We start from the raw sequence: 14,308 nt of genomic DNA, 5'->3' as shown, positions 1-14,308 counted from the left end.
GACCTACCGCCTTGGATGCAAAAAGCTGCAACTGTCGTTCACCTTTGGTGTTTGTACAGGTAACGCAAACCACCGCTCGATACGTGTAGAATGTTGTCAGACCTGTTATTTTGACCTTCTTGCAACGAGGAGGTGATGTGTTGCTCCAGAAGGATAATATATATATATAAGATCTCCGTCTTCAGGCCACAAATGGCCTATCGGGACCATCGGATTGCCGTATCATCCTCATCTGAGGATGCGGATAGGAGGGGCATGTGGTCAGCACAACGCTCTCCCGGTTGTTATGATGGTTTTCTTCGACCGGAGCCGCTACTATTCGGCCGAGTAGCTCCTCAATTGACATCACGAGTCTTAGTGCTCCCCGAAAAATGGCAGCTGCACATGGAGGCCCGCATGGTCACCCATCCAAGTGCCGGCCACGCCCGACAGCGCTTAACTTCGGTGATCTGACGGGAACCGGTGTATCCATTGCGGCAAGGCCGTTGCCTGGAAGGATAATGCTGCCCATGAAATTCGTCGTGCTCCTTTAAGACGTGCAGCAACGTACCTGACCAGCACAATCCTCTAACTTTTCTCCAATTGACAACGTGTGGAATATCATGGGACGAGAAGTGACTCCTGCTACCCATCAACAAACGACTCTTACAAAACTACATGAAGAGGTCGATCAGGCTTGAAATAACGTATCCCAGAGCAGTATTCGCCATCTGTACAATCGACTGGATGCCTGAGTTAGTGCCTGCATTGCTGCCCTTGGAGATTACACCACATACTAACGTGGGTGCTTCAGCAACGGTCGACACATGGTACCTTAGAACTACTTGTGATAATGGTTTGTAAACATAATCATTTCGTGTACTCCATGTACACTGTTACAACAATAAATCTTGAGTTAATTGGAAAACTATAAAATGTGTACTTCTTCTTTCTTCTTATTTCGTATAGGCCAACTAAGGACCACGACATTCAACTATTGCGTTTGGAGTGGGCTTTGACGTTTGCCCAGTAGTTACGCATTCTCTAGCTCTATTGTTACTTTCTCTCCTGTGTCCAGAGGGCACCAGTCCTCTTTCTTGGTAGTCTGTCCTGGAACATCTAAGCTTCTTTCTGAGAATTGTCCGATCCTGCAAGTTTTCTTCTGTTATTCAAAAGTCTTGAAGATCTTTGTCCACTTCCATCAACCATGGTGTCTTGGTCTTCCTCTTTTTTCAGTAACAAAGAAGCTGGTTGGTCAGCTTGTCACGATGCATCCTGTAAACATGTCCATAAAATGCTAGACGTCTTTTCCTAGCTACATCTGTGATTCTTTCACAGTAATCGTAGAGCTCTCGGTTGGGTCACCTTTTATAACTGTCGCCTACCTTTATTGGGCCGAGTATCTTCTTTATTTTCTTTCTCTCCTGGATTTCGAGGTTTTCAGTAAGTCCCTACCTATTGAATATTAAACATTCTGTCTGCCCCTGGTAGCTGAGTGGTCAGCACGCAGGGATGTCATACCTAACGGCACGGGTTCGATTCCCGGCTGGATCGGAGATTTTCTCTGCTCAGGAACTGGGTGTTGTCCTTATCATCATTTCACCCCCTTCGACACGCAAGTCGCCGAAGTGGCGTCAACTCGAAAGGCTTAGGCGAATGGCCCACCCGACGGGAGGCCCTAGCCACACGACATTTCCATTAAACATTCTGAAACATATAAGTCTTCATGGCGGATGACTGTCTGGTAGTGCTTCAGTTTACTGTTACGGGAGGGACATTTTTTATTATAAGTCCTCTTGATCAGATGGTATGCCAGCTCTACCTTGTTGACTCGAGTTGATAGTGTTGTTCCTTCAGATAGATTAGGTTCCAGGCATTCTTCCAAGTAGTTAAATCTGTTGGTTTTCTTGATCTCACCCTGGCCTAGATGCATTGAACTAGGAGATTCACCTATGTTCGTGATGTTCTGCATTTTCTCAAGTGATACATGAAACTCAACCTTTGCCGCTTGGTGTCTGAGAACATTGAGTTGTTTCACTGACGTTTCTATTGAATTTGATAGAAGTGCTAGGTTATAAAAGGTGTACTACTTTTATCCGGCAGTGTACATTCAATGTATTACCTGGTATCACGTTCGAGCTCATGATTGATTCCCTTCGCTGATTTCATGCGATTTTTACAACGAACTTCTGCAGTGTTCGACGGTCTGTGTCGGTCAGTACATGAGGTCTGCTTGGTTCTGGTTTAGCTATGGTTGTTTATTCGCACTTCCTCTTCACAGACACGTCATCAACAGTCCGGTAGCTTTAGAAGCGTTGAAACGCCATTGATGGATTATTTTAGGTGACATGCACTGCCTAGTAGTCGTTCGTAGTCATTCAACTGCCTAAGCGTTCCATTCTGCTGTCACTGCTTCTGTAGTGAAAACACGATAAGATCTGACTCCTCTTATACTGGGGAGTCGCCTCTCGTGGCAACTAATGGTCAGTTCCATTTTTCATATTGGTATTTGCGTACTTTTTCAGATATTGTATCTATACGAGGCGTATAGGAGAAAGAACCATGTACCCAACATTCTTTCTCTTTTCAGCCCTACCTCATAGGGGGGGACTGCAGGCTGCTGAAGTAGTACATTTTGTCCTTTTCAGCAGAAGCACCCACATTGTTACATGTACCCAAAGTAGCCTTTTTTCCAGCAAACACAGCAGCTAGATGAGGTGAAACTGTCTCAGTCAGGTATCTGAACAGTGTGTAACATATCATTTCAGCATGACTCTATGACCATCGACTCTCAACACCCTGAGATCAAACCATCAGTTTGAAGCAAACAGTAGATGATGCCACCTCTTTTTTTCCGAGATAATTGTAGGGCTACATACTGGTTGCAGCCAAACAGAAATTTATGAAGATGTTTCTCTACACAATACTGTAAAGAGGAACCAAAGGTGTGCACCATTGGTTGGGAAATAGGTTCAGTGATCGTGAAAGGTTGGGCTAACTAAAGAATGTAAAAGATGAGCAGATGGCTAGAAAGTCCTGAGACCACAATGACAACAAATAAACTATGGAGCATCAAATACTGACAGAGGTGTTGCGTTGTTAAGGCACTCGGGAGGGCAGCGTGCAAAGCTCCAACCAGATTTAGGTTTTCATTACGTCGCTTATGACAAAAGCTGGGGTTTCCCCTCAAAGGACACAGCTGGTTTGCTTCCGCTTTCCTCCTCAGTCTGAACTTGTGCTCAATCAATTATGACCCTGTCACCTAAATTGTGATTTCAACTGGCGAATACAAAGCACAAAACAGAGGAAAGCTGGTGTCCCAGAAAGGAGAGGAAAGGGGAGACGATTAAAAAAACATTCAAGACTATAAGCTACCCCATGATTTGTGCGACGTCAATCACCACTGAACTAGCGATTCACACACTATTACTAAGGCACTTTTAACTGGTGACCATTGTAAAACATATGTATGGTTCCAGCTGAGAAAATGGGTAGTCATATCCATTAAGTCACTGACAATGGGTGTCAGTAGCTATGTAAGACTTTTTTGCTCAGCGACAGAAGATAATATTTTGTAGTGACTCTAATATTCTCTCCCTTTCTCTGTCCCACTCGATGCGTTGTAGACGTCTGCTCTCTGGGGAACTAACAGCACTGGTGCCACTGAGTCTCTCCCAAAACATTGATGTCCATGGGACACATTCTACTCATTTCTTTAATTAATAACTGTGGTATTTCCCTTTTGTCACTTATATTGAGCACTTAAGAAACATGGTCGGCAAGTCCAGCAAAATAATGTTACTGGCTGGAGTGTCATGGGGCCACTGGCTGGTGCCCCACCACCCAGCTCTGACTTGCTCAATGCTCTAGCAACACCCTTTGCCAGCAAGGGTGCTGTGTCACATGATCACAACCTCCAATTACTGTGTGTCAGGCCACCACCGCTAATTACTTGCTCACCACTCTAACAGGTGATCAGAACAGTGTGTCAGCACCCTAGGCCACCAGAGGAGTGATGGCTCAGTGTGGTGGTGTGTCACACGGTCTCGACCTCTCAATACTGTGCGCAGCCCACCACCCGCCTTGTTACCTGCTCACTGCTCTATCAGGTACTCAGAACAGTGCGTCAGCATCCTCAAGCCGCCAAGAGAGTGACAGCTCAGAATGGGGTGTGTGACGTGGTCAGGGCCTCTCACTACTGTGCGCAGCCCACCACCAGCCTTCTTACCAGCTCACCACTCTAGCAGGTAGTCGGATCAGTGCGTCAGCGTCCTCAAGCCACCATGAGAGTGACAGCTCAGAATGTGGTGTGTGACGTGGTCATGACCACTCACCCAGCCCACCACCTGCCTTCTTACTAGCTCACTGCTCTAGCAGGTACTAAGAACAGTGCGGTAACCTCCCTTAAGCCGCCAAGAGAGTGACAGCTCAGAATGTGGTGTGTGACGTGGTCAGGGCCTCTCACTACTGTGCGCAGCCCACCACCAGCCTTCTTACCAGCTCACCACTCTAGCAGGTAGTCGGATCAGTGCGTCAGCGTCCTCAAGCCACCATGAGAGTGACAGCTCAGAATGTGGTGCGTGACGTGGTCACGACCACTCACCCAGCCCACCACCTGCCTTCTTACTAGCTCACTGCTCTAGCAGGTACTAAGAACAGTGCGTCAGCATCCTCAAGCCGCCAAGAGAGTGACAGCTCAGAATGTGGTGTGTGACGTGGTCAGGGCCTCTCACTACTGTGCACAGCCCACCACCAGCCCTCTTACCAGCTCACCACTCTAGCAGGTAGTCGGATCAGTGCGTCAGCGTCCTCAAGCCACCAAGAGAGTGACAGCTCAGAATGTGGTGTGTGACGTGGTCAGGGCCTCTCACTACTGTGCGCAGCCCACCACCAGCCTTCTTACCAGCTCACCACTCTAGCAGGTAGTCGGATCAGTGCGTCAGTGGCCTCAAGCCACCATGAGAGTGACAGCTCAGAATGTGGTGTGTGACGTGGTCAGGGCCTCTCACTACTGTGCGCAGCTCACCACTCTAGCAGGTAGTCGGATCAGTGCGTCAGCGTCCTCAAGCCACCATGAGAGTGACTGCTCAGAATGTGGTGTGTGACGTGGTCACGACCACTCACCCAGCCCACCACCTGCCTTCTCACTAGCTCACTGCTCTAGCAGGTGGTCGGATCAGTGCGTCAGCGCCCTCAGCCAGCAGGGGAGTGACGGCTCGGTGTGGTGGTGTGTCCACAGAGAAGGGCGCGGCGCCGACGCCGTTGTCCCGGCAGAAGGTGGGCGCCGAGGAGGCGCTGTCGGCCCCGCCAGACCGCAGGAGGGACTCCCCGGCGGCGAGGGTTCCGGGCCCCACGGCGCGCCCCGCGCTGGCCGGCGCCACAGGTACTCACCCCACCCCACTACCCCAGCCCGCTACTCGCACCTCACCCCAGCATGACCCTCCGCATGCCGTAGCTCTCCCACTCGCACACTCACTCCCTAGGTGTAGCTCACGAGTAGACGGACCGTCATTAGTACTAAGACATCTGGAGGGATTGGATAGATCGTCGCGACAGGCATGAACAGTATCTGGGAGTTGCAAACTGAGCCTTCATCATCAAATGGAACGATACTTAGTGAGAACGCCACAATTTTTCGCCAGGAGCTGCTGTTAAAATTCTGCTATCGAACAATCAGTTTCGGTCCAGTTTATCACCAGGCTCATAAAAACATTTTCAGTATCATATTAGACGATACAAGAAACAGCATCAAGTAATAAAATTCATGAATTCGTCAATGTTGTCAGATCGTGAAATCATGACGAATTCATCGATTTTATCATTTGACGGCATTGATTTTGTCGCACAGTATGAGGTTTTCAATGTTTTTATCGACCTGATGGTCGTCTCCAGACCAAAACTGGTTGTTCAATATCGAAATTTCATGCACAGCTGTTGGCGTTAAATAATGGCGTTCTTAAAATATTTTCGAACTGTGGGACACCACTTTCTTAAAATATACTGGTACCTAGTACCTCTTGGGAGCAGTCTAAATAGCTCTCAGAGGTTTCCCTACACTCAGACACAATTTCTTATCACGAAGAAAATTTTTCCGCTACTCTAGTAACCACAACCAACAGCGGGAACGCCTTTGGCTGCGGATCGGAGCCGCCAGGCGGGGAAGCCGCCGGCGGTGGAGCACGCACCACGAGGTAAACACAGGACGAGTCGGACGACAGACCAACGACAACTGACAACAATCGACCACGACCGACTATGAGCGACACAACAAGAAAGAGATAAACAACGGAGGCTTGTGGAAACCACAACACCAAACATAAATCCACTCGGAACCAGAGCCAGGCAAATGTCAACAGCGAGAAACGACCAGAACGCAGTACCGCAGGGATAGAAACGAAATCCAGAGCGAGTACCAGACGGGCTGGACTAGGGAAGAGCGGGTCCCTATATACGAAACCTAAGTGAGCGGCCATTGGCCGCTGTCTGCACGTGGCTTAGCGGTGGCGCCCTGCGCGGAATAACCGCCGCGGAGGCGGAGCCCTCTATGGGCTGACCACGTCCATTTGCTCTGCCGCGTGTTCGACTTCCGCGGCGGAAGGTACTAGAGCTACCATAACCGTACCAGCGTCAGTCTGCTCGTCGCACTGCAGTTGTTTCCGGCGAAATGTCCTTGGGTGTAATGGAAAAGGTTACAGGGAAGAAACAGGAGGATTTTAAAGTAATTCAGATACACAGAGCAATTTTGGTAAATATGACCAAACTGCTTGAAGCGATCATTGAGAGAATATGGAGCAATTAAAGTCAAGCGGACATATAGCCAGAGATACGTGTCAAGGGAGTTACATCTAGTTCAAGGTGGAGGTAAAAGATCTTGGGTACTGAATGTTTCAGTGACTGAAAGCAGACATGAGAACACACCACATAAGTCGGGATTTTCTCTCTCTACTAATGGTTTTGCTCCACACTCAAGAGGAAAGTGAGCTGAGACAACGCATTACCCTTTATAACACCAGTGGCACATCTTCCAGCAAGGAAAGCAGAGTCATCCGGAAGAAGTGCAGTTATGCCTCACCTACGAGGCACAGTGGAAGCATGACTCGCCCCACGAGGCAGTCAAAAATAATCCCCGCCAACACACTCTGGCTGAACCTGTGCAGATGGTTCGTTGTCACCGTACCAAGGGGTATGTATGTTACATGTTGTTGAAGTTGAAGATGTTCTCATGGTGGTCCGTGCGACGAACCACCCACAAAATCGTCGCCACGGGGAGAAGATTGTATCTACATCTACATCTACATTTATACTCCGCAAACCACCCAACGGTGTGTGGCGGAGGGCACTTTACGTGCCACTGTCATTATCTCCCTTTCCTGTTCCAGTCGCGTATGGTTCGCGGGAAGAACGACTGTCTGAAAGCCTCTGTGCGCGCTCTAATCTCTCTAATTTTACATTCGTGATCTCCTCGGGAGGTATAAGTAGGGGGAAGCAATATATTCGATACCTCATCCAGAAACGCACCCTCTCGAAACCTGGCGAGCAAGCTACACCGCGATGCAGAGCGCCTCTCTTGCAGGGTCTGCCACTTGAGTTTGTTAAACATCTCCGTAACGCTATCACGGTTACCAAATAACCCTGTGACGAAACGCGCCGCTCTTCTTTGGATCTTCTCTATCTCCTCCGTCAACCCGATCTGGTACGGATCCCACACTGATGAGCAATACTCAAGTATAGGTCGAACGAGTGTTTTGTAAGCCACCTCCTTTGTTGATGGACTACATTTTCTAAGGACTCTCCCAATGAATCTCAACCTGGTACCCGCCTTACCAACAATTAATTTTATATGATCATTCCACTTCAAATCGTTCCGCACGCATACTCCCAGATATTTTACAGAAGTAACTGCTACCAGTGTTTGTTCCGCTATCATATAATCATACAATAAAGGATCCTTCTTTCTATGTATTCGCAATACATTACATTTGTCTATGTTAAGGGTCAGTTGCCACTCCCTGCACCAAGTGCCTATCCGCTGCAGATCTTCCTGCATCTAGCGAGGCCTACACGGTTTGTGAGCGATACAGATAGAGATAGATGTCGAGGAGAATGTTTCACATGTTCGTTTGGCTCACCCCACGCTGGCGGCCAACTGTTTTTTATCTCTACCTTAACTAGGTGTACCTCTCCGTGTGACCAGTTTTTCTCTTTATCTCCATTATATGACATGTGGGTGGAGTCTGTTCTTTTAGACATGTCCGAAAGAATAGACACCACGAATTCATATATTTGAATCCACAACTTTTGGTTGGTGCATTTGCGATAAACAGATCATTAGTTAGTAATGATTAACAGTAAACTGATGTTTAAGAGACTCCTGCGGAAGAATACGTGTAGAAGGAAGTGAGATACTGAAGTACTGAGGAATGTTGAGACGCGTTGTAAGTTCGCTACAGATGTGCATACTGTTATTAGGAAAACCATAGTAGGCAGTTCAAATAGGTGCATCACAAATATTGGACAGTCAGACAGAGGTACAAAGAAGATAACTCCGAAGATATTTCGGGTGAGAGATAAAATATTTCAATTGATCGACGAATGGTGGAAAGACAGTAACGTTTGGAGAAAGACAGGAACACAGCAATATAAATCACTTCGGAATGAAATAAGCGGGACGTTCAGGGCAGTCAAGTCGCAATGAGCGCAGCAAGAAATAATCAGTGGAAGAACGGACTCAGCGCACAGAAAAGTCAAAACAAGTAAAAACAATGGTGGTAACATTAAGAGTGCAATGGGAATTCTACATTTTAAACGCAGGGGGATGATCGGATAGGTATGACGATTACACAGAAGACATCTATGAGGAGTTGTCTCATGACTTGACACCATAAGAAATTGGAGTCGATAAGGAAGACATATGGGATCTAATATTAGAGTCACGACTTAAAAGAGAGTCGGCCGGAGTGGCCGAGCGGTTCTGGGCGCTACAGTCTGGAACCGCGCGACCGCTACGGTCGCAGGTTCGAATCCTGCCTCGGGCATGGATGTGTGTGATGTCCTTAGGTTAGTTAGGTTTAAGTAGTTCTAAGTTCTAGGGGACTTATGACCTCAGCAAAAAAATGGTTCAAATGGCTCTGAGCACTATGGGACTCAACTGCTGTGGTCATAAGTCCCCTATAACTTAGAACTACTTAAACCTAACTAACCTAAGGACATCACACACATCCATGCCCGAGGCAGGATTCGAGCCTGCGAACGTAGCGGTCGTGCGGTTCCAGACTGTAGCGCCTTTAACCGCTCGGCCTCTCCGGCCGGCTGACCTCAGCAGTTGAGTCCCATAGTGCTCAGAGCCATTTGAGCCATTTTGAACTTAAAAGAGATCTAAAAGACTTGAGATGATATAAAGCATAGGGTATAAATAATATTCCACCGGAATTTCTAAAATAGTTGTGGGAAGCAGTAACGAAACAGCTCTTCAAGTTGGTGTGTAGAAACAATGAGACTTGCAACATACAGGAGAAATATCATCCACACAACTCTGAAGTTAGCAAGGGCAGATAAGTGCGAAAAGTATCACACAATGAGTTTAACATATTACGCATCCAAGCTGCTGATGAGAATAATGTAGAAAAGAATGGAAAAGAAATTTCAGGACGTATTATGTGATGATCATTTTGCCTTCAGAAAAGGTGAAAAAAAAGGCACCAGAGCGGTTGTTTTCATTTTCTGCGGGATAATGGATGCAAGACTGTAGAGAAATGATTGTACGCACACAGAATTTGTCGAACTAGAAAAAAGTGATCGCCAACGTAAAGTGAAGCAATGTGGTCGAAATTCTGAAAAATAAAAAAACAAGTGAGGTACACGGAAAGACAGGCTATGTTCAGTACGTGTAAGAAGCAAGCGGGAACATTAAGATCGCAGGAATAAAAACGAAGTGTTGGATTAATAAGGTGGTATGATAGGGATGCCGTCTCTCGCCCTTATTGCTCAATCCGTACATCGAGGAAGCGATAATGGGATTAAAATTCATAGTGAAATAATGTCAGCGATAAGATTCACTGACGGCATTATTATCTCCAACGCCGGTAAACAATAATTACAGGATCTTTTGAATGGAATGTATAGTCTAATGGGTACAGAATATGGATTGAGAGTAAAGTGGAGAAAGAGAAAAGTGACGAGAAGTAGCGGAAATGAGAATAGCGAGCAATGCAACAGTGAAACTGGTGACTGTGAAATAGACGAAGTTAAGGCATCCTGCTACCAAGCCAGCAAAATAATCAACGACGGACGGAGCGAGGAGTAGATAAAAAACAGATTAGCACTTCCAAAAGGGCATTCCTGACCAAGAGAGGTGTACTTGTATCAAACACAGTTCCTAATTTGAGAAATAAAAGTGTGAGAAATATTACGGTTGGGGCACAACATTGTGTGTTAGGGAGACATGGACTGCGGGAAAACTGGAATAGACGAGGGTCGAACCATTTGAGATGTGGTGCTACAGAAAAATGTTGGAAATTAGGTGGACTGATAAGACGAGGAATGAGGAGGTTCTTCGCAGAATCGGTGAGGGAAGGAACATGTGAAACGCAGTGGCAACAAGAAGGGCTAGGATGATAGGGTATGTGTTATGACATTAGGGAATAATCTCCGTCGTGCTAGGGGGAGCTGTAGAGGGTAAAAGTTGTAGAGGAAGTCAGAGACTGAAGTATATGCAGCAAATAATTGAGGAAGTATGTTGCGTATGGTACTCTGAGACGAAAAGGTTTTCACAGCAGAGGAATTCGTGTCGGGCTACAACAAACCATTCAAAAACAGACAAAAAATAGATTTCCAAATACTGTTAATCAAATAGTCTATATTAGTCCCAAAGCAATTCTATTGGATCTTTGGTCATGAAGGTAAAATAACTAATAATACACTGCTGAATCCCTTGGGAGTTCTGTTCATCATCATGGGAGTCCATTTCCCCACTTCTTGTTTCCGTTTAACGCCAGACTCAGCATGCATTTGAGTCGTACGTGAAGTACAATGTACGTGGCCTGTGGGAACAGTGAATGGTGGCACACGTTTTGGTTGTGTCTTCTGTACCATGTTGCAAGGAGACGGTTCTAGATGGTCTGTCTGATCATTGGTTGTTGTTGTTGTTGTTGCAACTATTGGTTCAAATGGCTCTGAGCACTATGGGACTTAAAAGCTATGGTCATCAGTCCCCTAGAACTTAGAACTACTCAAACCTAACTAACCTAAGGACATCACAAAACACCCAGTCTTCACGTGTTGCAACTATTGTTTTTCACTGAATGAGGGTGCGATTTTTAGCAATGTTGCGCTTCTAAATGCTGTTTCATTTAGCGGTAATTGACAGAGACAAATGTATTTTGATTCAGGGTTGTTACCTCTGGCGGCTGCGGATTTCAGTGAACTGAGGTACTCAAAGTAGGTCTATGAATTGATTGGGTGTCAAACACTCAGTGCTTGCTCGACCTCGAAGACTGCATTTAGTTACGTCCCACAACTACGATCTGGTCGCATTCACATTCGCTCTTCGTTATTTACGTTTACATATCCCGTAATATCCTAGGACAAAAGAAGCTGTTAAATAAATTTTATTCCTTTATTCAAGGTATGTGAAATTACGCACGTAAATGAACTTAAAAATATGCAAGAAACGTAGTGTAAATATAATTTGTTAAGCCATGATAGATATTTCGCTTACCTTAGCTCATAGTGACGCAAAGTATTTCAGTGAGTAAAGATTATTCTTGTACGTTCCAGTGAGAGATAACTCGCTGAATATAATCTCATAGATCAATGTAAGACCGTAAGGAAAATGTAGGACAGTGCGTTTTCAATATGAAAAACAGAAGTATGTACCGAGAGTTTTTAAGGACAATTTTTAGTTGACTGTAAGAGGGTATAGGAAGTTTATATTTGCTGTCATGAATGGAATCTTACTCTAAATGTAGAAAAATGTACGTGAGTAGGAAACTAAACCTGTGATATTCGGAAACGGAACTAGTGGTGCACTGCATCACACAGTCGCTATTAAATGCGATATCAGATGGAATGAGCACAGAAGGTCGATATTATGGCGGATTAGGGCGGTAGTAGGGAAGGAGACTGATCGACTTCGGTGTAAGGGAGAATTTTGAACTCAGTTATAAAGGAGACCACGACCCATTTTTGAGTAATGATCGAGCGTTTCGGATCTCAGCTAGGTCAGATTAAAGGAAGATGTTGAAGTAATTAAGAGCCATACTCCTTGATTTGTTACCGATAGGTACAATCGACACCCAAGTATTACGGAACTCAAATCCCTGAAGGGAAGAAGAGTCAGGCAATATATTATTTTCTCCCGTACACCAGTAGTGAAATGATTGTGAATGATCACGACGAGAAGTTTAGAAACAATTTGTGCAACACAAAGCTTTGCTGACAGTCATTTTTCCAACGCAGCATTCTTGAATGGAACGGGAAAGGGGCCACAAGACAGTAATACTACTATTACCCTCCACCACACAAGATAAGGTGGCTTGCGGAGTTGAAGATGCTGACGGCGGTAATGCTTCGTTTCTGAACGCGTATCCTCAGTACAAATCAGATGAATCAGTTTATTTTATAGCGCACGGAGTAGAGACAGTGAAAATTATGACGAATGACCAAGACTGAATATCGGTTAGTAAAGTGATAATTGACCATTCGTAGACAGATGCGGTACGTGAAAATCTATGAGACTGATGTAAAGACTCACAGAATGGAATGGTACAGTACATAACACATCGCCTCTTCGTTACACTGGCGTTCCAATATATCCCTTCCGATACCATCCAGTTTGCAGTTTGCAGGAAGGACTGGCGCGCAGCCCTCAAAGCGAGGAGTTGCTCGGCGGAGCACTTGTCACACAAAGAATTTTACGGCGGAAGGAAAGGTGTCTTCGGCTCGGTTAACTTGTTCGCTCGGGTGAAAAGTCGCGCCGCCTCTTTGGAATTGCTCTTTCCTTTGACTCTATTGACAGCCTCTCAACTGAGAGATACGGCACTTTTATGCCTGAGGTAACGGCCAAATACTTCCAGACAAAACATTATTTTTCCTTGTGAAATGTGAATTAGATAAAACAGCATTTTCATTCTCGCCAAGTGTTTTCATTTTTCACAAGAGAACAAAACGTGGGTTCTTATTTGTCAGTCAGGATTTTACTACAGCAGATCACTGTTACTCAAATCATCTCATCAGCACATGTTTTTGATTTTACTCGTTGGATATTCACCAGCACAGGATCAAAAACAACGTACTGATTCTTCGCACTAAGGAAAACTTATTTGTATTTAATATAGGACATATTACCAGGCTAAATATGAAAATTAATACCTAAAATCATTGTGATATTCCAGTAAAAAGGAAGTGAGTAATATGGAACACGTGTCTTTTGCTCAAGTTTTCAATAAAATCATTAACCTCTCCGTGGCTCATGACATAATAAAAAAAGAATGTTCTACAGTGGAATGTATGTACATGGTGTAACAGGTAGAAGTATATATATTTAATATGTACACACATCAGTGTACAAAATTGTTAAGGCTTTCGTGGCCACTTGTTGACAAACTGCCTATTGGCTTCTGTCTCGGGTTCTTCGGCCGACGTTCATCTAATGATTTTTCTGACGAATATGTGAGCCGCAACACCTCAAACGAGAAATGCAACACCTGGAAACTGTCCTGAGGAACAATGGGTACTCCACAAATTATATTAGATGTGTAACAGAGCCAAACACTCGGCGAAGTAAGGAACCAGAAAAAGAAATGTCGGGTACGGCCTTTCGTTTCTGCCATACATTCCCAGAGTGACGGACAGAATCGGCCGTATATTGCGCAAACATGGCGTAAAGACGATTTTCAAACTGACAAGGAAGATCAAAGAGTGTCTTAGATCGGCGAAGGAGAAAAGAGACCCACTTGCAATGTCGGGAATATACCGTATACCATGCACATGCGGGAAAGCTTACGTCGGAATGACTGGACGATCCATTAACACCAGGATCAAAGAGCATAAGCGACATTGCAGGTTGGGGCAGGTGGAGAAATCGGCCGTGGCAGAGCACGCACTGAATGAGACCGACCACGTAATAAAATTCGCGGGCACGGAAGTTCTGGCTGTAGAGAAGCACTATCACACGCGCTTGTTCAGAGAAGCTGTAGAAATACAAAAGCACGCGAACAGTTTGCGCAAGAAAGAGGAAAGCTTTAAGGTAAACGGATCCTGGCTTCCCGTACTGCAGCGAACGACCGTCGTAGGTAGCAAGAGGAGAACCGCACCGGAAATGACCGCGGAG

The 14,308-nt window shown here is 45.6% G+C and overlaps 1 protein-coding gene and 1 pseudogene across 1 annotated transcript in view; one reads left to right on the top strand and one right to left on the bottom strand.

Moving 5' to 3' along the window:
• LOC126142041 (lachesin-like) overlaps positions 1 to 14,308 on the top strand; it is a 703,294-nt gene that overhangs the window by 661,900 nt on the left and 27,086 nt on the right. Inside the window, exon 9 of the mRNA XM_049915285.1 lies at positions 5,219 to 5,362. Coding sequence (XP_049771242.1) covers positions 5,219 to 5,362 — 144 coding nt within the window. The remainder of the gene's footprint in view (positions 1 to 5,218; positions 5,363 to 14,308) is intronic.
• LOC126097877 (5S ribosomal RNA) lies at positions 373 to 490 on the bottom strand (annotated as a pseudogene).

Source organism: Schistocerca cancellata, chromosome 1 (assembly GCF_023864275.1).
Source record: "Schistocerca cancellata isolate TAMUIC-IGC-003103 chromosome 1, iqSchCanc2.1, whole genome shotgun sequence".
In the NCBI taxonomy this organism is placed as follows: domain Eukaryota; kingdom Metazoa; phylum Arthropoda; class Insecta; order Orthoptera; family Acrididae; genus Schistocerca; species Schistocerca cancellata.
The sequence above is the reverse complement of the archived record's forward strand: the minus strand, read 5'-3'. Positions and strand labels throughout refer to the sequence as shown.